The sequence below is a fragment of the Corythoichthys intestinalis genome, chromosome 15 (genome assembly GCF_030265065.1).
Source record: "Corythoichthys intestinalis isolate RoL2023-P3 chromosome 15, ASM3026506v1, whole genome shotgun sequence".
Lineage (NCBI taxonomy): Eukaryota > Metazoa > Chordata > Actinopteri > Syngnathiformes > Syngnathidae > Corythoichthys > Corythoichthys intestinalis.
The window spans coordinates 14,574,822-14,600,850 of record NC_080409.1 but is presented as its reverse complement, the minus strand read 5'-3'; the positions used below and the strand labels follow the sequence as shown (position 1 = coordinate 14,600,850).

General features: G+C 38.0%; 3 protein-coding genes across 5 annotated transcripts in view; 1 reads left to right on the top strand and 2 right to left on the bottom strand.

Moving 5' to 3' along the window:
- Positions 1 to 59: 59 nt before the first annotated feature.
- Positions 60 to 12,654, bottom strand: LOC130931106 (glucosamine-6-phosphate isomerase 2). Of its 3 annotated transcripts, none has more exons than XM_057859612.1 (7): positions 12,447 to 12,535; positions 7,455 to 7,586; positions 7,127 to 7,228; positions 5,211 to 5,393; positions 4,937 to 5,121; positions 820 to 994; positions 60 to 711 (listed from the first exon to the last, which is right to left on the bottom strand). In XM_057859612.1, the coding sequence occupies exons 2-7, from the start codon at positions 7,576 to 7,578 to the stop codon at positions 653 to 655; spliced, it is 828 nt and encodes a 275-aa protein (XP_057715595.1). In that variant the 5' UTR covers positions 7,579 to 7,586; positions 12,447 to 12,535; the 3' UTR covers positions 60 to 652. The 3 variants fall into 3 exon arrangements, with proteins under 3 accessions (XP_057715595.1, XP_057715597.1, XP_057715594.1); XM_057859611.1 differs by lacking the exon at positions 12,447 to 12,535 and adding an exon at positions 12,537 to 12,654 and having other exon boundaries at positions 62 to 711; XM_057859614.1 differs by lacking the exons at positions 7,455 to 7,586; positions 12,447 to 12,535 and adding an exon at positions 12,537 to 12,586.
- A 605-nt stretch (positions 12,655 to 13,259) lies between these two features.
- LOC130931297 (cytochrome c oxidase subunit 8A, mitochondrial-like) lies at positions 13,260 to 15,106 on the bottom strand. The gene is made up of 2 exons (XM_057859960.1): positions 14,896 to 15,106; positions 13,260 to 13,548 (listed from the first exon to the last, which is right to left on the bottom strand). The coding sequence occupies exons 1-2, from the start codon at positions 15,010 to 15,012 to the stop codon at positions 13,453 to 13,455; spliced, it is 213 nt and encodes a 70-aa protein (XP_057715943.1). The 5' UTR covers positions 15,013 to 15,106; the 3' UTR covers positions 13,260 to 13,452.
- Positions 15,107 to 18,932: 3,826 nt separating this feature from the next.
- The window catches only part of rrh (retinal pigment epithelium-derived rhodopsin homolog), a 10,681-nt gene continuing 3,584 nt past the window's right edge, over positions 18,933 to 26,029 (top strand). Inside the window, exons 1-5 of the mRNA XM_057858600.1 lie at positions 18,933 to 19,153; positions 22,188 to 22,378; positions 24,415 to 24,514; positions 24,697 to 24,850; positions 25,476 to 25,644. Of these exons, the coding sequence (XP_057714583.1) occupies positions 19,042 to 19,153; positions 22,188 to 22,378; positions 24,415 to 24,514; positions 24,697 to 24,850; positions 25,476 to 25,644 (726 nt within the window). The 5' untranslated portion in view covers positions 18,933 to 19,041. The remainder of the gene's footprint in view (positions 19,154 to 22,187; positions 22,379 to 24,414; positions 24,515 to 24,696; positions 24,851 to 25,475; positions 25,645 to 26,029) is intronic.

Here is a 26,029-nt window from a genome sequence, read left to right as displayed (position 1 = left end):
GATCTTCATGTGATGTAAAGCACTTTGAATAGCCTTTTTTTAAATTGTGGTAGACAAATAAATTTGCTTCGGCTTTTATTTAATTTATGTATTTTTTAAGATAATCGTTTTCAGCTCTTTGGACACATAATGGCATATTTGAATGTATTTTAGACATTTTGACCCTTTCAAGCCATTAAATAATTAACAGCAAATTAATATTCTTTAAACTTGGAACCTTTATTTTATTCCGAAGGACCATTAAACTCAAATATATATGTTCATAATTGTTTTGTTTTTTTATCGTATTTATATATGTTATTTTCAGTGGACAAACTTATCACATTGCTCATAATTATGTATCAAATATGATATGTTTAGCCATGTAGAGTTAGTTTATGAAGATATTTTTTATACAATTACACATTTAAAAAAAGATAACTACATCGAAATTTAAAAAAAAATTCTGATACACTGCTACAAAAAAAATACAAATACAAAACACCATGAAAAAGTTTTAACATGTATTGTGTAACAATTCTAAAATGGTAACAGTTGCAGTACACTCACGCAATAACATGAACAATACACAGCCCTTTTTTTTCCGAAGACAAGTACCGTAATGCTGATGGCTTCGCTAATTGTACGCCGTCTTCTGTGCTCATCTTTAGTATCAACAGTCCTTAATGCTGAGAACAGGATCCACAAGTTTATTGTGGACATGCATCAAACCTAAAACGGCAACCACATTTGTGAAAAATACTTCCACACGTAGCACAAAAAAATAAAAAGTTCATGAGTAAATTAAATGTAATTTAAACACGAGGTTTGCATCCGTACCTTTAAAGTATTTCACAGTTTTCACTCGTAATTCCAGCGTCGCATCCTCATCGCATACAAAGATGGTATGCGGATGCTGCTGGAATGCTGATACGGTCCACATGTGATTAACCCCATCTTCTATAGCTTTGTACAGCGCAAAGGCTTTGTGTGCACCAGTGATCAGAATCATTACCTGAGAACATGCAGAGAGTATAGTGATTAATGCCACATAGCTGAGGTCACCTAGAAGTTAACCTATTTTCCGGATTATATATCGCACCTCTTTCATATTTTGACTCATGGAACTTATATTTTATTTATGGAATTTTATTATCATCATCATCGGTATCATTGACAATTACAAAATGTGATATGATTTGCCCGAAGACACCGCAGAAGACGACAAAGGCGGACGAGATGAAGCATATGCTTATCAGTTTCCTGTCCCCCATACAACTAAAGACGCACAGTCAGGCATGGAACATACATCAAAACTGTAGAATAACACAGTCAACAATCTGGGTTTAGTGACTAAGCGTCCAGTCAAGCAGCTCGATTAATTTTAGGGCGTACAAGGTTATGACTTTGTCATGTCCCTGACATTTTTGCATCTGTTTGCTGTGGAATATTTTGTTGACACCTCATTGACACCTTTTTAAAATGATATCTCGATTCTTGCAGGATCATATCGATAACCTTTTCTCACCATTTCGATATAACCATGGTCACGGTGCGGCGGCACTCAAAAGTTTGGCTTAACTTTACAAAAAAAATAAATGACCAGTCCGCTCAGTGCAACATTTGCAACACAACTATATCATGCAAAGGTTGCTGCACGACCGGCTTCATGGAATATAGCCTAAGTGCCAAGTGCAAAGCTAGCCGAGTGCTACGTAGTTGAGATGCTGCGCCGTCAGAACCAGGTAAGTAAAACAATACATTAAGTCTGTCTTCTGCCGTTCCCGCGATCAGACCCTGGATTAAGCGGTGGGTGGGTGGATGGGTGGATGGGTGGGTGGGTGGGTGGATGGATGGATGGATGGATGGATGGATGGATGGATGGATGGATGGATGGATGGATGGATGGATGGATGGATGGATGGATGGATGGATGGATGGATGGATGGATGGATGGATGGATGGATGGAAAATATTACGAGAATAAGTCGTATTATTATGTCGGGCTATAGTCGATATCATGTATATAGAACTAGATGACAGACTCAGCGGCGTTAATAAAGAGAACTAGATGCAAAATGACGGACTCGCTGGCGTTTGTAAACAGCCGCCATCTTACAGTAGACGCCTCCGTTAAAATCAACAGTATTTAAAAGGATTTTTGTTTTGGAATCTGTTGTGTTGCTTATTTAGAAAGAAGCAGCCATATGAAGCATTCGATTACTTTTTTAATGACCTCGTAGCAGTGAAAACATAGCATCAGATCACAAAGCATCCTAGCCAGACGCTCTAATCTCTTCTTCTCCGCATTATACGTACACACTCGTACAGCGCTACTCACTGGCCTAACTGGTATTGTCACAACATAAACATTGCATGTGTCTGCAAACACATCAGAATCGGTTTTACAAAAAAGGAAACCTTATTATTTTGCCTCATCTACATCACATTATAATGAATAGAAGGATTTATACTTAAGCTTCGTTGTAGCTCCCTGCTGAGGTACATGTACGGCAAAAGAATATAAGAAAATGTTTTCTTCGTGAGCTTTTGAAAAATAAACATCTTTGTGAAAGTGCACTCATGTGGAAAGAAACTTCATCACATTCGAGTTCAAAGACTGATATTTATGTACAAATTAAAAATCCTGTGAAAAGTTCATATAATTCATAAAATTCATGTTACCGTAATTTCCCGAATATAAGGCGCACCCGTGAATAACGCACACCCCAAATTTACTTGTAAATCTAGGGAAAATTATTGTTCCCGTGTATAACGCGCACCCTAATTTTAGCACCAGTAAATAGCAGAATACAAGAAAAAAAGAGCTCGTGTACAGATACAGAAATGTCATTTTACTGACTGGTGAAACACAGCACAAGCATAGCACATTAGTAGTTCAAAACATTACCGTAAACTGACAATATGTACGGTAATATGATCTGATAACTTCTTGAACTTACCAGAATCCAGGAGAAAACAAAACAGATGTGACTTTTCTTTTAAACGCTGCTCTATAACTTGCTCGTTTCATCACGATGAATAAATGTTTCCTCCATGGATTGATACGTTAAAATGAAAGTGAGAACGTAAGTCGGACATCCAAGAGAGCTCATCGCTGTCGACACAACAGTAACAATAGGAACTATTGTTATTTGGGTTTGAGTTTCTCGAGGGATACATTAAGTATAGTTGACGGACACAGGAAGTCTGTGTTGTTACGTTTGTTATGGCCCGAGTTGCGGAGCTGCAATAAACGTTGACTCAAATGAGTTCAAGAAACTAAATTCTGTGCTTTACTAAAAGTGAAAAAAGCAGAATTTAACAAAGACAAAATCATTCGGCCGATCAGAGTGAAGTATTACGGAAACAAAATGGTGACGTCACGTACCGTAATGGTCAGCAACTGATGGCAGCATATGTTTCTTCAACATGGCTGTGTCAATAAAAAAATTAATCGGTTTTTATATACAGTATGTATATATATATATATATATATATATATATATATATATATATACACATATATATATATATTTATTTCTGTCTCCATCCATGTACCCGTTTATAATGCGCACCGTGATTTAACAAGTTGATTTTGGGGAAAAAAAGTGTGCGTTATATTTGGGAGATTACGGTAATTGTATTAATAACAAATAATAATAATACATTTTACATTCATATAATTTTTAAAATATCATTAGTATAAACTAATAATTTTTTAAACTATAGATTTTTTTGACCCTGCCTTTTCTTTTTTTTCCGTTTTTTTTTTTTTTTTTTTTTTTTGACCCTGCCTCAAGAATTTTTCGGGACCAGAAACGAAACATGGAACCGGAATCGGAATGGTTCAATTTCAAACGATGCCCAACCCTACTAGTAAGTGATAAGCTGGATCATGGAGTCTGGCCATTAGCATGTAGTAACATCTGCTCGTTGGCATTTGGTGCGTTGATGAACTGTTCAGTAAACTTCCAGAAAGCATCTCATCAAAAACACACTGCTGCCGAAATCCTCACTCAGGCTGAGGTAAAGTTTTTTTTATTATTATCCAACCGGTTCGCGACTTCTCTGAGAAACTCTGAAAGTGACGTTTCCAAATGCTAACGCAGTTAGCCAGACTTCACGATCCAGCCAGTCACTTAACTGATTCAACCTTTTGTATTTGAGTGACAATACACGGTTCATTGTGCTGGAAAACAACGAAATAAAAGGGCCGTAGTAGAAAAAAACATTGGGAAAAATACAGCAGTAATATCAACGACGGTGTGATACGAAATCTGAGCATATCAAAATTATCTGTGGAGTTCCCCAAGGCTCCATTCTGTGGCCTCTTCCGTTTAACACTTACATCTGATTAGTACTTACTAACTAAACCTTTCCAGGGCTGTAGTGTATTGGACACTGTTAAGTTTGTTGTATGGTTGCACCAATACAATTTTTGGGCTCCCAGTTCTGATACCCTGCTGTGTGGTGTCAGCTGATTCTGTACCAGTACCACTCTTTTTTGAAAAAAAAAAAAAAAAAAAACACGATTCGCTGCCACCCTCCCACTTCAAATGGATCAGACGGCTACTAGTGTGATAAATCCATTGATGGGAGGGTGCAACATGACCAGAGGAAGAACAAATTTCCATTTTGACTAGCTTTTTAAACATTTATCAATTGGCTGCCATTGACAGTGTTAGACGTCCAATCCATTAGAATTTGGAAGGCTGACAGCGGATGGATAAACATAGCTGGCGGCCATCTTGGGTAGAGCAACCTGCCGCTGGGAACTAGGTGTCAAAGTCTACATATTGCGCCACAATCGGCACTTTATTTCTTAGTACTCCCTGATAACGATGATGTAATTTTAGTGCCGTACCGATACTCGTATCGGTGTAACACTTCTTAGTAGTTAGTGGGTTTGTTCTAAATGTATCTACACAATTGAAGTTAATTCTGACCATCTGACCTCTTTTGCATCCATGACTGTGCCTACTCCAACAGTCAGAGCCATGGTGGGAACTTTGGAGAGGTCATTGCCAAAGAACCGAGCATTCGCCACAATGGTATCCTTGGCAAGCGTCTTTACTCTTGTTCTTGAGACGAGGCTGGAGCCTGGCTCATTAAATGCTATGTGGCCATCAGGTCCAATACCTGCAAAATGAATAGAGAAGGTGAGAGGGTTCATATTTCAACAGAGAGAAAAAAAATAAAAAATGAGAAAGATGAATAACATATCGGACCGCCAACAAACAACTGGATTCCTCCTGCTTCTGCGATACTTTGCTCATAGGCCTGACACTCTGCTTCCAGGTCCTCCGCATTCCCATCCAAGATATAAGCATTGGCGGGATCAATGTCAATGTGCTTGAAAAAGTTATTCCACATGTAGGAGTGGTAACTCTCAGGGTGGGCACGAGGTAGACCTGCACAAGAACATGGCTTCGGTGGAAAAACTGTGGCGACATTTTGAATTATTTGGTGAAAAATGCTAGAAAAATTATGACTTTTTCCCCACCCACTTTATTAAAAAATTGACATTAAATTACCTGTTAAATGTTAAGGTAGTGCTGCAACCTAAAACTATCCAGTGTTTTGAGTAGCAGTACAGTAGTATACATATTTTTGCTCAGATGTAAAAACAACTAAATATCTACTAATACTTGTGACTAGTGGTTCTGACTTTTAAGGCTGCTGTATCTTTTTTTACATTGAATTTGAATTTTTGACATTAGGCTTAATCTTCAAGTTAGCGGGGGTTCAATTAGTTGGTCGAGTTGATTTCCACAAATTCCGTACAGTTTGTTAGTTATTTATTAATTTCATGGCTCCGTAGTGGCAAGGCTAGCGCGAGTCAATGGTCCTTTTCTAGCATACTAATAAAAAATGATATCAAAAGATCTAACATAGTCAAATCAATTCAAAATGCAGATCGTTGTTCAAAATACCCAATGCGGACAAAACTGTCACAAAAAACTGCCGTAATTCATCTATTTCTGCCATGCTATTTCTTTAGATGCGAAATGCGACCACGATAGAGAGGAGTGCTTTGGCCACTCGTGCTGATGCTGCATTCAAGGGGATGTCGGACTTATCCCACTCGGATGGTATCAGTTGCTACCTCAAAGCCTTCCAAGCCTTTTTATTTTGGCCATCAAAAGACATGCTGATCTCCAGCAGACATGGCTTCTTGTAAACAATCAAATATTGGAGGAAAAATGATAGCTAAGGTAAAATAATAGACCACACTGTAAACTGCCTTCTTTAGTTTTACTATTGACAGTCCGCTTTTCGAAGGGGTAGCACATTTTGTCGAGTGCCGCCTGATTGAAGCACCTTGTGAAGTCGGGGAACTATTTTTTCTGACTTCGCGATTAGGGCGTCCCAGTTCGAGTGGTGTTGGTGAGGGGAAAAAAAGTGTTTTGGGAGATTTTTGTTGTTGTAAAAAATAAATAAAACATACTGAAACAATAGCGTACTGTATTTAACTCTGGGAATTAAATATATTTGTTGAAAAAAAAATTAATAACACCACCTGACACCTTAAATGTCAACAGAGGATGCTTTAACATGGCACAAAAACAAATTAGCGTTTGTTTCTTTATAAAAGTAGCGACATTTTCTAAAATTCAATTCGAGGTCGAAAATGAAGATGATTGTCCTTTTGTTTCTTCAAATAGATAAGACATGCTTGCATTGTAGCCATATTATTGTTTGTCGTTAATGTTGAGCTGCCACCATACAGAGTGATACTCGTGTGCAATTTAGTGTTGTGAAAAGCGGGTGTTAAACCAACAATGTGTTTGTGTATCATTGCGCCACCTAGTTACGGTGATTTGTATTATATTACATAGGCTCTTTTGTATCCAATACAAAAACTCCAACACAAACTGTAGGTGAAATAGAATGCTGTCTTTGTTGTAGCCCAGTAGTAGTACGTTAACTATCTAGCATGTGTGTTTACTGCCATTGTGCACGCCTTGTATGGAGAAAACACACGAGCATGACAAAGTTGGGCCGAAACGGCTGTTTTTGGATGGGGAAAAACTAAAATGATCCTCAGCATCCTCTGCTGTGAGTGACTTAGAGTGTCCCTGCCTAAAAACCATCGTCAGGCGTCACTGATCAATGCCCTGTTTTTCACTAGCTTGTAACTTACCAACATATTCATCCATGTTGAATGTCTTCACAAATTTGAATGATAGATCTCCACTTCTGTGATATTCAATTAATTTTTGATAACAGCCATATGGTGTGCTACCTACAAGAAAAAATAGGCATCAAATAGGAACATATTTTCTTTTTATTATATATATATACTAAATTCCTCAAGTTAGCGATTCATCCTTCTGCTGTGAAGTTTATCACTTGTAAACGTCCAATCCATTTGAACTAGGAGGGCCTCCTATTTCAAATGGATCGGATGTCTATAGCTGTCAATGGAAGCCAAAGAATAGTGCCGAAGCATCCATTGTAAAGACGCCCACCTGTAGGAAGACCCAGGGTGAAGAAATTGTCGGCGGATGGTTTAAACTGGATTATTCGGTTACGGATATATTTGGCTGCCCACTCGCTGGCCAAGTCGTAATCGTCCAGAATCACCAACCTCATTGTGTCTACTGTATTTAAAAAAAATAGAAATATAAAACTTTAAAAAAAAAAAAAATTTTATTAAAATTTAAAAAAACTTTAGTACTTTGTTGAAAATACAACATTCAATTCAAATGACGCTAAAGTTAGTACCTGGAGTGCCCAAATTTAGAATAGTAATTATCTAATTAAATAAGTAATTATTTCATTAAAACGTTAACATTTCAATTTTTTACAATTTGAATATTTATACATTTATTTCAATACAGCATTTATCTATATCAGTATTTATTTCAACAATTATTTCCATTTCCATTTATTGATTTCAACATCTATTTTTATATCAATATTTAATTATTTTAACATTCATTTAAGTACTGTATTATTTCAGTATTTATTTCCATGTTATCAATGTATTTATGTATTTGCTTGAACTTATTTCAGTATATATTTATTTTTTATAGATTTATTTTATTGTTTATTTATCCATTTCAACATTTATTCAACTTTTTGTTTATTTCATTGTGTCATTCACAGACCTGTAGTTTCGTTCTATTACCTGGGGGTGGCAATGTTTTACAAATGTAAAGACGTTGCTTGCGTTCACGTACCTACAGATTAAAATACTGTATTGTGACACACTTTTTTCTAACTTCCTTTTATTGTGTTCCCATATGAAAAAGAAATTAAAAAAAAAAAAAAAAAAAAAAAAAAAAAACATAAAATTTAATACTGAAATCGATGTAAATTCTAATATGTCTCATACTATGATTTACTCTTGAAAGTGGCCACTTTTGCATACTTTTCATACAAAATATTTAAAGGATTTGTGTATGAAACAAGTAAAATTTATGTATGTGGTGTATATATGGAAAACATATGGCAAATTATAGTTTCCTATATGTTTTCTGCATGTAAATTATGCTTTCCTTATATAATTCATACATGTTCCATATATGTCATTTGATTAAAAAAAGAAATACAAATAGCAGCACGAAGCTCAACTGAATTTTAACCCTGGTCCATTGGGTAAAGGGTCAATGTCTTACCAAGTGAGCTATCAAAGTTCTGGATATGATTGATATACTGACTGAACAAATAAGTGAATAAATACATAGATGAATACATGAAAATATGAAAGTATATACTGTATATCGAGGTGTGTGTGTATGTATTGGTGCGGCAACTAACCATTTTTTTAAAAATCGATTAATCAGACGATTAATTAAACAATTAATCCATTATTCGAATAAATGTCACTTTTTTTCTATCACTTTCACAATTTAACCTGAAGTTGTTTTAGGCATGTTGTAAGTAACAATGAAGACAAAATGGATGACAAGTTCCTACAAAAACACCATTTTATTTCAGCTTCCTGACTTAACTGTTCGTCTGCAACTGTACAGTTTGAAGTACATAAAACTTAAGTTTTTAATAAAAGTTTTGAGTATAAAACACACAAAAATTCTCAGTACACAAATCAGACAAAAGTCCTGTTTTTTTTTTAATTAAATTAGTTGTTGTTGTTCATTTTTTGGACAAAGCGTTAATATAAATTATTATATTACTCTTCATTATTACAAACATTTTGCACCGCCTGTCTGCCTTGCCTCCATTTCCCTGCGTTTGGGTCCACACCATCTGCCCGCCCGCATTCCCTGACAGTTGCAGCCTTAATGTGTATATATATTCCTATTTTACGCTTCTTTCATTTTTCATACACTGTGAAATAGAATTTGTTTTTAATATTTTAACAGATTTAATGAAATCTTTTATGTTTGTTTTTCAGATATATTTTAGATTCAGCCTGCGAAGTTGAGAATCAATGATTGTCAACCCGCAAAGTAGGGAGGAATTACTGTAATTGCTAAAATATTATATATTACCATTGTAATACTTTTAAGAAAATCAATCGGTCGAGAGAGAATGAGCTTCCAGGATTGGAGAAAATGGAGAAAACTTTTAACATTTGTGTTACTACGTGTCATGACAACAAAATACTTTTAGTAAAGCGTGAATTTATTTCCATGCGATTTTTTTTTAAAGATCTACCATATTTTCCGCACTATAAGGCGCACGTAAAGGCCTTCAATTTTCTCAAAAGCAGACAGTTCGCCTTATATATGGATCAATTTGGTTAATCATGGCATGACATTCCCTTTAGCGCAGCACCATCTAGGTCAGTGGTGTCCAAACTATTCCACATAGGACCGCAGTGGGTGCTGGATTTCATTCCTACAAAACAAGACAACATCTTTTCACCAATCTGGTGTCTCACAAGTGTAATCAGTTGATTGCAGTCAGGTGCTCCTTATTTTAGCACAAACTTCATTGGTTAAAATGTCTGTGCTCGATTGGTAGGAACAAAAACCAGGACCCATAGCGGCCCTTGAGGACAGGTTTGGACACCCATGATCTAGGTGATTTGTAAGGCACCCACTACTACTGCGCCTTATAATGCGGTGCGTCCAATATATGAAAACAGTTTTCAAATGTGCCATTCATTGAAGGTAGGCGTTATACTACGATGCGCCTTATAGTGCAAAAAATAGGGTGTTTTTTTATTTTTTATTTTGATGTATTATGTATGTGCCACTGCACCTATGTTTTCTATGATACTTGCAAGATTTTAGTTTAACTGAGTTTTCTAACACATATGTTTTATTCTACACATACAGTATCTACTAAGGATATTATATGGGCAATTCCTGTCATATATTTTAAGTTTCCAAAATATACAAGTTTCATTTTGTACATATTTACTAAGGATCCTATCGGTAGTTTTTGTGTCACATGCTTTATATACAAGTTCCAGATGAAACATATATGAACTTTATAAATTTTATATCTGTCTCTTCCATTTGGGTTTAGTTCCCAAATTATTCAAGTTTTACATTGTACACATTTACTAAGGATCATATATGTGGTTTGGGTGTCATATACTTTACATACAAGTTCCATATAAAAGATTTATCAACTTTATAAAATTTATATACAGTGGGGCAAATAAGTATGTAGTCAACCACTAATTGTGCAAGTTCTCCCACTTGAAAATATTAGAGAGGCCAACATGGGTAAACCTCAACCATGAGAGACAGAATGTGGAGAAAAAAAAACAGAAAATCACATTGTTTGATTTTTAAAGAATTTATTTGCAAATCATGGTGTAAAATAAGTATTTGGTCAATACCAAAAGTTCATCTCAATACTTTGTTATGTACCCTTTGTTGGCAATAACGGAGGCCAAACGTTTTCTGTAACTCTTCACAAGCTTTTCACACACTGTTGCTGGTATTTTGGCCCATTCATCCATGCTGATCTCCTCTAGAGCAGTGATGTTTTGGAGCTGTCGTTGGGCAACATGGACTTTCAACTCCCTCCTCACCCCGTGGCGTCAATATATCAAGGTATATCAAGAACGGTGAGCAAAAATCCCAGAACCACACAGGGGGACCTAGTGAATGACCTACAGAGAGCTGGGACCACAGTAACAAAGGCTACTATCAGTAACACAATGCGCCGCCTGGGACTCAAATCCTGCACTGCCAGACGTGTCCCCCTGCTCAAGCCAGTACACGTCCAGGCCTGTCTGCGGTTCGCTAGAGAGCATTTGGATGACCCAGAAGAGGACTGGGAGAATGTGTTATGGTCAGATGAAACCAAAATATAACTTTTTGGTAGAAACACAGGTTCTCGTGTTTGGAGGACAAAGAATACCGAATTGCATCCGAAGAACACCATACCCACTGTGAAGCATGGGGGTGGAAACATCATGCTTTGGGGCTGTTTTTTTCTGCAAAGGGACCAGGACGACTGATCTGTGTAAAGGAAAGAATGAATAGGGCCATGTATCGAGAGACTTTGAGTGAAAATCTCCTTCCGTCAGCAAGGTCATTGAAAATGAGAAGTGGCTGGGTCTTTCAGCATGACATTGATCCCAAACACACAGCCAGGGCAACAAAGGAGTGGCTTCGTAAGAAGCATTTCAAGGTACTGGAGTGGCCTAGCCAGTCTCCAGATCTCAACGCCATAGAAAAATCTGTGGAGGGAGTTGAACGTCCGTGTTGGCCTGGCCGTCACTGCTCTAGAGGAGATCTGCATGGAGGAATGGGCCAAAATACTAGCAACAGTGTGTGAAAAGCTTGTGAACAGTTACAGAAAACGTTTGGCCTCCGTTATTGCCAACAAAGGGTACATAACAAAGTATTGAGATGAACTTTTGGTATTGACCAAATACTTATTTTACACCATGATTTGCAAATAAATTCTTTAAAAATCAAACAATGTGATTTTCTGTTTGTTTTTTTCCTCCACATTCTGTCTCTCATGGTTGAGGTTTACCCATGTTGGCCTCTCTATTTTCAAGTGGGAGAACTTGCACAATTAGTGGTTGACTAAATACTTATTTGCCCCACTGAATCTTTTCCATATGGGTTTACTGCCTGTTCCACACTCTATTCTGTGCTTGCTTTCAAATGAGACCGTCTATTAAAAATCTGATCGGCGGAACATGGAAAATGATGGTTCGAAATAAAATGTCCAACGTTGCGTCTAAAGGACAATCACTTTGGACCAAATTAACAATTTTGATGGTCTGTAATCCACTCAGAAATGTTGAGTTTTCCACACTATGCTGGCTTTCGAACGACACCTATTATTAAAAATTTACAGAAAGAAAGAATTATTCGGCTTCAAAGTTGCTAACATGCGCACTTTTCGGGCAAAGACGAAATTTAATGAGCAAATTACCGTTTGCGTGAAGCAGTTCAACTCGATATGGAAAAGAACTTTCTCCAAAATAAAAGCTGTTTTGAACGGCACGTTAATTAGCATTATAGCGTTGTTCAAGTTAGCAAGCAAACGTCAGTCAAGCAAAATAAAGAACTCGCCTTCTTAATGTAGAAACATATACTCTGAATTCTACAAAACTATTCTATCATAAATAACGATCAGTCATTTGTCAAACGCAGTGTCTTTACCGGATTAGATGTCCCTCCTATCAACGGTGTGCTTCCCGAAGATGTCATATGATTAAAAGAGGGTCACGTGACTTGGACTACTTTTACGACCAAATGTGCTACCCGCACAAGAAAAAAAACAGAAAATGCGTTTACGCTTCACTCGTTGGCTCCCATTGACGGCACTCTTAGCCCAATTCGTTATAAAATACAAAAGGTGGAATAGAATTTTTAAGACAGTACGCATAACAAATCCTACTGTCAAAAAAAACCAAGACATTAGTATTATTAATGAAACATTTTTAAGGTTAAAAGAACGCGGAAAAATGCTTTTTCTTTATTGAATTAAAAACGTATATGATGAAAATATTCTAAAAATAAAGTAGTTTCCTTTTTAATTAAAAACAAATATACTTTTCAATTTTTCAGATTTCTTTCCTTAAATCACAAATTTAAAAAATTGTTTCCCCCTATTTTTAAAACATATTTACCTTTTTCCCTTTTTAAAGTGCAATTTTTTTTTAAATGCTTTGCTGTACTTAAATCACAAATTTAAAAGTTTCCCTATTTTTTAAACCCTGCTGCCATTCATCACACAGCACTAATTACAATTCATGATCAATGATGTAAAATTGTATTTTCACCAAAAAATATATATACATAAACAGCCCAGTATATAGCACATGCAGTGTACTTGAAGGGGTTTTATCTTCAACCTTGGACAAATTATTCACGCAGACAAAATATTTGACTTTAAATTTAATATTGTACATACAATAAAATATGCACAGAAATATTATGTATAATGGTTATTGTTCTGGAATCATTTTTGTCCATAACTTGGGCCTGATGTAAAGAAAACTGGCTGTTGGAGAAATTGCTGAATGTTCCATATGGAGATAGTAGACTGGGACGGTCAGGCGGTTAGACTTCCAGTTCACTCCTTCTTTCTGTAGTCCTCAAGATGGGCCAGAATCCATCCAGATGGCCCCAGGATGGCCAGGGAGAAAAGCGTCAAACCAATGACGGTTTCCTGGTGCCAAAAAGAAATAGATGTCAACTATGAGTCATGCTTTTATGCCCGGCAGATTTTGTTTTACAGTCTTTCAGGTTTAAAAAAAATATGCTGTATTTTTTTTTTCTAACTCATAAACTGCTATTGGTGGCGATATACGTCTATTAGTGATAAACTTTCCATTTCAATTCAGGATGAAATCAACCACATGTCCATCATCGTCAAGGGCACTCAAAGAGTCAAAGTTAAAATATATACATACTAGGGCTGTCAAAATTATCACATTAACGGGCGGTAATTAATTTTTTAAATTAATCACGTTAAAATATTTGACGCATTTAACGCACATGCCCCGCTCAAACACATTAAAATGACAGCACAGTGTGATGTCCACTTGTTACTTGTGTCTTTGGGTGTTTTGTCGCCCTCTGCTGGCGCTTGGGTGCGACTGATTTTATGGGTTTCAGCACCATGAACATTGTGTAATTATTGACATCAACAATGGCGAGCTACTAGTTTATTTTTTGATTGAAAATTTTACAAATTTTATTAAAACGAAAACATTAAGAGGGGTTTTATTATAAAATTTCTATAACTTGTACTAACATTTATCTTTTAAGAACTACAAGTCTATCCATGGATCCCTTTGATAGAATGTTAATAACGTTAATGCCATCTTGTTGATTTATTGTTATAATAAACAAATACAGTACTTATGTACCGTATGTTAAATGTATATATCCGTCTTGTGTCTTATCTTTCCATTCCAACAATAATTTACAGAAAAATATGGCATATTTTATTAATGGTCTGAATTGCGATTAATTTCGAGTCATTAATTTTTAAGCTGTAATTAACTCGATTAAACATTTTAATCGTTTGACAGCACTAATACATACATTTACAAACTGTTGGAGACAATTAAATTCATTATGAAGGTTTTAGTGATATATATCTACAAATAAGGAAGCAATAAAATGAAACATGTAGACGTTCTTAATTTTGGCACGCAAATATTAGGTAATAAAAAGAGTGTTCCGTTGTACTTGTCAACGGAATTATACGGTGTTGGTATCAATTTGTAAATTATGATTGCCTTTTTCCATCTGTGATGTTTGTTTTTAATTTCATTAAATATTAAAATTTCAATCGACACACCTGGAAAGAGCAGCGACTTGCACGGGTTTTATTATCTTTGGTCTAAATTCAATCCCAAAATTAAATAGAACTATATGAATACAATACAGCAACTTTGTCAGGAAAAAAATATTGATACACGTTTTAAAGCTAATTGCGTTCAAATAACAATAATTGTGACCTCGTCAGTCAAGGACAGTTTAGGCTACATGCTAGTAGTTAGCTTACCACAGCGCCTATCTTTTCCTTGGCGGGTCTAGTGTAGACATTCGCCCGCTGACAAACCGTGTGTCCCCGCAAAAGGGGAACAGCACGGTGAGCGACGGTTCGCAAAAGTCCAGACATATCTGGTTTTTCTTTGTTTTATGTCGGACACGTCCTGTCGTGTGCTATGTAGCCGTAGGTTATGCTTTCCGGAACCCTGCGAGTGTCACTTGCTAGTGTCAAATGAATTGTATAGCGCCGCCTACTGTCCTGGAAGATAATGTATGTGGTTGAAACCTTGGATGGTATATCTCTTCATAGCAAATATTCGGTTGTTTTCTGTATATATTTTTTAAATTTTTTATTATAGTCGTTGGCTGCCTTTGACGACGATACACGTCCAATCATGTTTTTTTTTGTTTTTGTTTTTGTTCTCCTGCATGTGTTTTGAACTTAAATTAGTTTGTTGCTAGTGGACAACCAATCCATTTGAACGGAGAGGCTGGCAGCGAACGAACGATCGCCGACAATGACAGCAAGTATATTTTCATCATCCTTTTTTGTGATTTATTTTTAATTTTTATAGGGCTGCAGCTATCGATTATTTTCGTAGTCAATTAATCGATAAACTAGTTATTTCGAATAAACGAGTAATTAGATAAGGAACATAAAAAAGTAAAACACCTGAGCTGAGCCTAAAACGGTATCAAAAAATAAATAAATGAGGATCTAAGTACAACAAAAGAACAACTGGCTAGCTTACATAGCAAAAGTCCGCTAGCTTAAAATCCTATAAAATGCTGATTTTTTTTTTTTTCCTTACAATGCTCTTAACAAATGGTTCAAACACATATTCCCACAAAAAATGGGTAAATATACCAATAAACTAAATTACGAATGCATTAAGAAAAAGAAAAAAAAATAGTTCAAACAAAAATTTAGCTTACGTTGGTCTTATCAGGGAGCAGCTGGATTCAGCCATGTTGAATGAGTCATGTCCTATTCACTGTTGCCACCAGAGGGCAGTGTATCCACCCAAATTAATAGAACTAAATGCAAACACTTTTAAAACAAACCATTACAACACCACTTTAATTAAGCAAAATTTAATTCGAATCTTTTTTTATAATAAAATTAGTCAAATTAATCGATTAATCGTTGCAGCACAAAATGTTTGTCATTTTGCATTTAATAAAAGGTAAATATCCACTTAATTTTATTTTTCTAAATAATTATCTTTTATTTTAATTTTAAAAATGTGTATATTTTTTTGATTTACATTTTTAATTTCAAAAAGGGAAATGCAGTATGTATTATATTTTTCAATAATGTTTATTCTTTTATCATTATTTTTTTTTTAATTAAAAAAAAGGACTCCGTGAGTCATCACCTTATCGTGGTGGAGGGGTTTGCGTGTCCCAATGATCCTAGGAGCTATGTTGTCTGGGGCTTTAAGCCCCTGGCAGGGTCACCCATGGCAAACAGGTCCTAGGTGAGGGGCCAGACAAAGCATGACTCACAAGACCCCTTATGATGAATAATATTAATGGACTCAGGTTTCCCTTGCCCGGACGCGGGTTACCGGGGCCCCCCTCTGGAGCCAGGCCTGGAGGTGGGGCTCGAAAGCAAGCGTCTGGTGGCCGGGCCTGTCCCCATGGGGCCCGGCCGGGCACAGCCCGAAAAGGCAACAGGGGTTCCCCTTCCCATGGGCTCACCACCTGTGGGAGGGGCCAAAGGGGTCGGGTGCGCAGAGAGTTGGGCAGCAGCCAAAGGCGGGGGCCTTGGCGGTCCAACCCCCAGCTGCAGAAGCTAACTATTGGGACATGGAATGTCACCTCTCTGGCAGGAAAGGAGCCTGAGCTGGTGTGTGAGGCAGAGAAGTTCCGACTAGATATAGTCGGACTCTCCTCCACACACAGCTTGGGTTCTGGCACCAATCCTCTCGAGAGGGGTTGGACTCTCTTCCACTCTGGAGTTGCCCACAGTGAGAGACGCCGAGCAGGTGTGGGCATACTTATTGCCCCCCGGCTTGGTGCCTGTACGTTGGGGTTTACCCCGGTAGACGAGAGGGTAGCATCCCTCCGCCTTCGGGTGGGGGGACGGGTTCTGACTATTGTCAGAACCCGTGGAGAGGGACTGTTGTCCTCTCCTCAGACGCCGGATGGTGGACCAGAATTTCCTCGAAGCCGTCCGGAAGTCGTTTTCCATGGCCTCACCGAACTCCTCCCATGTCCGAGTTTTTGCCTCGGCGACCGCTGAAGCCGCTGTCCGCTTGGCCAGCCGGTACCTGTCAGCTGCGTCCGGAGTCCCACAGGCCAAAAAGGCCCGATAGGCCTCCTTCTTCAGCTTGACGGCATCCCTTACCGCTGGTGTCCACCAGCGGGTTCGGGGATTGCGGCCACGACAGGCACCAAACACCTTACGGCCATAGCTCCGATCGGCCGCCTCAACAATGGAGGTGCGGAACATGGCCCACTCAGACTCAGTGTTCCCCACCTACCCGGGACAAGGGAGAAGTACTGCTGGAGGTTGGTGTTGAAACTCTTTATGACAGGGGATTCTGCTAGATGTTCCCAGTAGACCCTCACAATACGTTTGGGCCTGCCAGGTCTGGCCAGCATCTTCCCCCACCATCAGAGCCAACACACCACCAGGTGGTGATCAGTTGACAGCTCCGTCCCTCTCTTCACCCGAGTGTCCAAAACATGCGGCCGCAAGTCCGATGACACGATTACAAAATCGATCATCGAACTGCGGCCTAGGGTGCCCTGGTGCCAAGTGCACATATGGACACCCCTATTTTTGAACATGGTGTTCATTATGGACAAACCATGACGAGCACAGAAGTCCAATAACAGAACACCACTCGGGTTCTGATCGGGGGGGCCGTTCCTCCCAATCACGCCCCTCCAGGTCCCACTGTCATTGCCCACGTGAGCGTTGAAGTCCCCCAGGAGAACGAGGGAGTCCCCAGAGGTGGCGCTCTCTAGCACACCCTCCAAGGACTCCAAAAAGGGTGGGTATTCTGAACTGCTGTTCGGTGCATAAGCGCAAACAACAGTTAGAACCCGTCCCCCCACCCGAAGGCGGAGGGAGGCTACCCTCTCGTCTACCGGGGTAAACCACAACGTACAGGTGCCAAGCCGGGGGGCAATAAGTATGCCCACACCTGCCCGGCGCCTCTCACCATGGGCAACTCCAGAGTGGAAGAGAGTCCAACCCCTCTCGAGAGGATTGGTACCAGAACCCAAGCTGTGTGTGGAGGAGAGTCCGACTATATCTAGTCGGAACTTCTCTGCCTCACACACCAGCTCAGGCTCCTTCCCTGCCAGAAAGGTGGCATTCCATGTCCCAAGAGTTAGCTTCTGCAGCTGGGGGTCGGACCGCCAAGGCCCCCACCTTTGGCTGCCGCCCAACTCCCTATGCACCCTCCCACAGGTGGTGAGCCCATGGGAAGGGGAACCCACGTTGCCGTTTCGGGCTGCGCCCGGCCAGGCCCCATGGGGACAGGCCCTGCCACCAGACGCTTGCCTTCGAGCCCCACCTCCAGGCCTGGCTCCAGAGTGGGGCCCCGGTAATCCGCGTCCGGGCAAGGGAAACTCGAGTCCATTTATATATATCATCATCATAAGGGGTCGTTTTGAGCATACTTTGTCTGGACCCTCATTTTAAAAACATTCACAATTTATTTATTTATATTTTATATTTAAAGGGAAAGCCAGTAAATATTCTCTATTTTGTTTAATTTATTTTTAATGTTGATGTTTTTTGTTGTCTTTTTTTTTATTTCATTTTAAAACATGCTATTTGTTCGGTGTACTTTCTTAAAAATTCTATTCTGCATTTTTTATTTGTTTGGTATTGGGAACGCTTAGTAGCTAAGGCGTCATTTGCAAGAAAATTCCGCGTGCGCGATAATCGTCTCAAATGGAACTTCGAAGCCCACGTTTCTTGTTACCTAGCAACATAAGGAGCAATGGTATGTAATAATCCTCTTCATCTCTTCTGCCTGTATGGACCTCCCCTCCTGTTGCAAAAACAAAACAAAAAAATACCAAAACTGTTTTTAGAAAAGAGCATCATTTTTAAGGAGCTCTTCTCAATTTTTGTCATTATTTGGACATATTTTCTTGCAACGGTACTTCACATTTTTGGTTGACATTTCCTACAATGGGAACTTTGACTGGCCTCAACATATCAAATGAGGATATACCTTATGGAGGAAAAAGTTCTTTTTCCCAACTGGAGCACAACATTGTGGCTGGATATCTTATTACTGCTGGTAAAAAAAAAGAAAAAAAGACAAATTTTTTTACATTAGTAATTGACTGAATACAATGCATTTTGGATGTAATTTGGAAAATCTGTTTTTCATATAATTTTTTAGTTCTGAATACATGTTTGATGACTTATTTGATTATTCAATTAATATAATTAAGACTGGGGGAGTTAACTCGAAATGTACTCACATGTTGTCGTTGTTTTTTAGTTTTTTAAATAAAATCATTAGTATAATTTTGTAATATACAGTTAATTATTTTTACTCTGTCTCATTGTGAGTTAACTGTAATATAAATTTCAAGTAAAAGTGTGCTTAATACTGCTTTAAAATTCATTATCCTGCATTTAATCGCAATTAATCTCACAATTTATTATTTAACTGCGCATTAGCTCAATGGTTACCATTGGCAGCAATAGACATAAGTTGATATAAATGATTTCATTAATGTGGCTGTTCATTTCAAATAAAAGTATGCAAAATACTTCTTTTGAATTCATTATCATGTACAATGCGTTTAATCACAATTAATCTCAGCTAAGTATTTCAACTGAGCATTAACTCATTGGGTACCATTGACGGCGATAGACATCTAACCCATTTAAACTACGATCAAATGGATTGGACGTCTATTGTTAATGGTAGCCAATGAGTTAATATAGATTATTTCATTTATAATGCATCCTTTCATCATCAACACCTTATCCGAAGACGGGTCACAGCGGAGGTATACTTTAAATTTAAGTGTTCTAATTACTACTTTTGTATTGTATATCATACAGAATGCAATTAATCACATTTATTTTCCAAACGATTTATCGTGATTAAAATTGGAATTGACTTTTGTGGGAGGGCAAATCATGTTGATGACCCCAAAATGCAGTGTCAGCAAGTTAACTTGCAAGATATACTATATATACAGTCATAGACTTCATAATGAATGTATGTATTCATTATGAAATCTATGACACAGTATATACAGTGTCAAGATATATGTATGTATATGTAATATAATCATACTAAAAAATTAGGGAAATTTAAGGTTAAAAACAGTAAGGATGAATAAGAGAAAATAAATGTTTAGATAATTTAGGGCAGGTTTAAAATACTAAACAGATGATAAAAACAGAACGTGTTTAATCCTCGGTTCAAACTCAGTTGCCGCTGAAGCTTTTGAAAGTCTAGGTTTAAAGAAATTCCGAATTTCAATCTTGCCTCCTCAGGTGTAGTTTTGGCTAAGCAAAGCAAAGGACCATCTCTAAGGTGCTAGTCACATGATCTGTTCGAAAAATATTTTGACCCATCGTGAAATACCTTGTAGGATTCTTGTTGTTTAATTCATTTTTGTTGTTTGTTTAGTTGCTTTGCAAATTTTATAGACAGCATTTTACCAGCTAGGTCTTTATTTTAAATTAATATACAGTGGTACCTCAACTAAAGAAATTAATTGGTTCTGGAAGCAGTTTCGTAACTTGAAAATTCTGTAAGTAGAGACGCCTAATCCGTTACAAGCCCCTCAAAATTCAGGCGTAAATCTTTTATAATGCATAAAAATGCATCAAAACATATAACAAATACTGTACATGTTACAATTAAATTATTGCACAATAAATATAAAATTTGAGTTGTGCAGAATGTAAAAAAACAAGAATAAAGAATAAATGTTATATAATATGAGGGGCAAATAGATAGGATGCTGAGAGACACACAAACATATACAGTAGGGGTCCCTCTTAGCCAGGATGCCAGGAATGCTAAGCTATAAGTAGAGGTGGGAACCTTGGGGCACTTAACGATTTGATTACAATTACGATTCAGAGGCTATGATTTGATTATAAATTGATTATTGATGCACCACCCAACCCACCCCCCCCCCCCCGCCCCCAAAAGATATTATCTGCTTTTAATATTTTGTACATTAGTTACAAAAATTGGCAAAAACAGGCTTAAATAAACTACTATTTCAGTATGAAGTTATCAGTTCAAAACCTAAATAAAATACTCAAGTCCCCATTATGTATCAGCAGCTTTAAACTACATTCAATTAATTTAATGTTGTGAATCAACCGTTAAAGTTGTTAAAATTGCTCCCATTATTCCATAATTTCCCTTCTGTCTACTTTTGACATGTGAAAGTTTTAAAACTGTTTCATCATTTAAAGATAGATTCAAGTCAAGATTCTGCCGATTTAGGAGTATTTCAGATAAAAAGTTAATTAGGTTCGCTCGGAAGGTTCGCGACAACAGCCTTTCAGAGAATTCTACTGCTTTAAGATGGCGGCTTTTCGCTAATGCCGCCGAGTCTGTCATTTCGCATCTAGTTCTATATACATGTGATATCTACCGTAGCAGTATGTGGGCGTAGTTTGTAGCGGCTGTCGGCCGCAGTCAGGTGTTAATGTTTTTTTATCTAGCAGCATGAGTTGAACATGATATTTACACCTGATCCATTCCTCATTGTGTCCCGGAGACCGCGCTGATTATGTTTTAGTGTAGCTTTACCTGGCATGTTTCAAAAATTGGAATTTGGATCTTTTTGAATCGTTCTTGAATCTTCCACGGCCGAATCGCGAATAATCTAAGAAACGGAAATTTCGCACACCTCGAGCTATAATTATGTTACGTTCGGTAAACTGGGAGCATTCGTAACATTAGGCAATATTTCCCCGTTGAGTTGTGTCTTAAACTGAAAAATCTGTATGTAAAGATGTTCGTAAGTAGAGGTACAACTGTATAGGAAAGTCAATTACATACAATGATATTTTTGGGCAAAGGGGCTCCCGGCTTCCTCCCCTCAATCTCCATGTATGACAGTATGTGTTGCTATTTCTAATTGTCTTGCTTACGTTACTCAGTTATGGTTGGCGGGGCAACCGATTAGATAACTATAGAGTGGAGATAGGGACATCTTGAGGCCAATTGATTGTACTACTATGGTTTATGGAATCCCATGTTGATTGAAAGTTTCATGATGATTTTTCGATGAAATGGCATTTTTCAAGATGGACTTAACTTTGACTTTTTTTCCTCTTTGCAGGGATCATCAGTCTGTTAAGCAACATTGTTGTTCTTTTAATGTTTGTGAAGTTTAAGGAACTCCGCACTGCTACCAACTTTATTATCATTAACTTGGCTTTTACTGATATCGGAGTGGCTGGCATTGGTTACCCTATGTCAGCAGCCTCTGACATCCATGGAAGCTGGAAATTTGGCTACAATGGCTGCCAGGTGGGTGGCATACATAACCTTTTCTGTGCTGTTGACGATGCTAGACGTGCAATCATGTGGCGTCCAATCATGCTCCTCCTGTCAATTGGAATGAGTTTGTAACTTGTAGACATCCAATCTATTTGAAGTAGGAGGGTGGCATCTAGTGAACATTCCAAACCTCCCACTTGTAATGGATTAGACGTAAATACATTGGTGGAATACATATTATCGTACTTTAAAAATAATACTGATAAAATACCACTATATATAGAGAATTTAAGGGTTACAAACTGGAAAAGCTCTCCAGCCCAATCACAGCGTAAAACCCAACCAGTTCAATAAAAAGTAGCCCAAATGACAGTCAGGATGTTTCATTTACACAACTCAATCTATCTTTTGATCATATAACCAGAAAACTGATCAACGGTGGGAGATACATTGTGAAGGAATAATTGCTGGTTCGCGAATAAGGCTCATAGGAGAAGTTCATTTCATGCACAAATAATGTTTTTATTTCGTCAATGTTTTTATTAAATTCAAACATGCAGCCCAGTGGCCAATTGCGGCTTGCGGGACAATATTTTGCGTCCCTCATTTGAGATCTAATTGTAGTAGCAGTGTTGCCTGCACATATTTTGCAACGGTCATTGACAAAAATATATAAAGAAATTCAAATAAAATTAATGAATTAATTGAAAGATCCATTTTGAGGGAGTGGGGGGGGGTAAATCATTGAAACATTAAGAAATAAAAATATTTTTAATGCAAAAATTAATAAGGAGTAATGAGTAATAAAAAAATATAAATAATTCTAGATAAAATAATATTAATTAAAATATTTTTTTGTTTTTTTTGTTGTTATTTCCATTTTTTTTTTCAATTAGAGTGCATCTAACAAATTTTAATGTTATGCCATTTTCAGAATTATTTTGTTGAATTGTACCTCCAAAATCAGAGCTGACACGCATGCATTTTTATCCCACTCCTAGGCTTCGAAAATAGCCCAATTAGGCGGGAACCTGCCCAATCTGGCCAAATTGCTTGTATTCTGTGACATCCTTAAAAAAAAAAAATCCAGTGCACCTATTTATCAGTATTAAATCATGTGAGATAAATACTATTGATAAAGTTATAACTTAGAACTATTTTTATTCATTCATTGCACTACCCTCCCCACCCGAACCCATCACGGTGCTGGGTAATGGCTGCCACACTTTCTTTCATGGCATGGTTCCCGGGGCGGGGCCTCCTCTTTACCTGGGTCGCCGCCGGTTTCTGGGGTGGGTGGGGTCCCGTGCCGCCCTGTTGCTTCTTGGCGCTCTCCTGCTTCCGCCTTCCCCTCTCTTCTCTACCTGGTTATCCTCCTTGGCGCCGGTTGCTGGCCGGGTGCAGGTGGGTCTGGGTGGGGATCCTGTCCTTCCCCGGGCCTACTGGCATGTGGGGGTCCCGCGGTGTGCCGCGTAGGTTGGGGGGTTGCAGCAGTGGTGGGAGCAGGCGTGGGGGCCCGGGGCGTATCCCCTCATTCCTTCCCTGAAGGCCAGTTTATTGGGGCGCGGATGATCTGGGAGACCACCCTTTGTCCCGGGGGGATGGCGGTTGCCCCCTTTGCCGCAGCTGCGGGAGGAGGGATGGGCCATGCTAGCTCACCTCCCCAATTGGCTGGGGAGAGGCTGTGGCCCTGACCCCCTCTCCCAGGCACCATTTCCACGTGTCCGCAGGACTATCACATGTCAGATGGGATTCACGCATGACTCGGGTACAATTAGACACACTCAAGTAGAGAAACTGTCAGTGCCAGGATTAGCGATCAGGCACCATTGAATAAAATGTCCAAAAAAATTTTAAAAAGAGAGAAAGTTATAACAACCATTTATTATCAATTAGCATATCATTTTACAATATCTGATCAATAACATGATTAATTGTGACTCTCTTTTATCCACTATGATTTAAGGGCACATGATTATTAATCCATACGCCTAGAAAAAAACGCAAACATAATCCTGAACTGTTTCAAATGTACGTTTTATTTTTTTATTTTTTTTATTTGTTAGATTTATGCAGCTCTCAACATCTTCTTTGGCATGGCTAGCATTGGCCTGTTAACTGTGGTGGCCATTGACCGATACCTCACAATTTGCAGGCCTGATTTAGGTATGTACTCTACCAATCTCTTTTATTTTGACCTACCGGTAGACATGTAGCAACATATATATCCTCAAATGGTATTTTCAAATGTTCTAGAAACACTGTGCAGTGGGAAAAATACATTTACAATGTGTACAGCGAACTTGTTTTTCGTTTTTTTTTTTTACCTTGTTTCTTTGTTTTCGCAGGGCAGAAAATGACAGTACGTTCATACAATCTCCTTATTCTGGCAGCATGGCTTAATGCTTTATTTTGGTCTACTATGCCTGTAGTGGGCTGGGCTGGCTATGCTCCAGACCCAACTGGAGCTACATGCACCATTAACTGGCGGCAGAATGATGCGTGAGTTGTAAAGTCTGCTTGATTTCAATTACATTATTATTGCACCCAAAAAATACAATGAACATTGCTCCATGGTATTAAAGGACCAGTATAAATCTGCTGGGGATGCTTTACAGTTTACCAACCGGAAGCTCTCACACCTTGAGCAATTCAAACTGTTCCAACTTTGAAACGTTCCAAAAATGTATGCTTTCTTTGGATTTCATCCATCCCGTTCTCGGTTTTGACCCCCCCCCCCCCCAAAAAAAAACGTTGCACATTTTCAAAACACTATCATTCCTAGTTTTTGTTAAATTAGCCACCATTATGACCAGCGCAGTCAAGGCAGCCAAAGAGATATACATCAAGCATTAGAGAAATACATGAGCACAGAAAAATAGTTTTTAAAAAATTATTAAATGAATACTGTTAAAAAATAAAAAGGAGGACTTATTTAATTCCTATATACAGTATAATGCAAAATACCTACTCAAAAAGATGTCATATTTTTTCAAAATTCTTGTTTCCCTGTTTTTCTGGGTTTTCTTTATGTATTTTTTTTTTTCAGTTTAGAATTTTACAGTTTTTTGTTGTTGGATTTTTGGATTTATTATACATGCTAAGTCAGCCTCCTCTTCTTTTACAGATCCTTCATTTCTTACACAATGACGGTGATTTGTGTTAACTTTGTCGTCCCTCTGTCCGTCATGTTTTACTGCTACTACAATGTGTCTGCCACAGTGAACAGATACAAGGCAAACAACTGCCTAGATAACATTAATATTGACTGGTCGGATCAGATGGACGTAACAAAGGTAGAAAAAGACTTTACTTCTTGCTTTTATTTCTGTTGTTGTGCACTTTTTGTAAAGAAATGATACACATACTGTATTTTTAAATATTCACACTTATCAGTTAGTTCAGACTATCTGTACCTGCTAAATATTGTGTGGTCAGTTAACCTTTTCATGCAAGATTTGTGCTTTTTTTCTTTCCATAAATGTTTTTATTATATTTATATGGGACACGAGTCTCAAATTTGTGGCCCAGGACCCAATGGTGGCCCGCGGATAATATTTTGCAGCCCCTATTTGACATCCAAATGTATTAGTATAATTAATTGTAGTATTGCTGTTGCTCGCACGTATTTTGCAATTGTCAGTACAAAAATAAATAATCTTAAATAAATGAATGAATTAC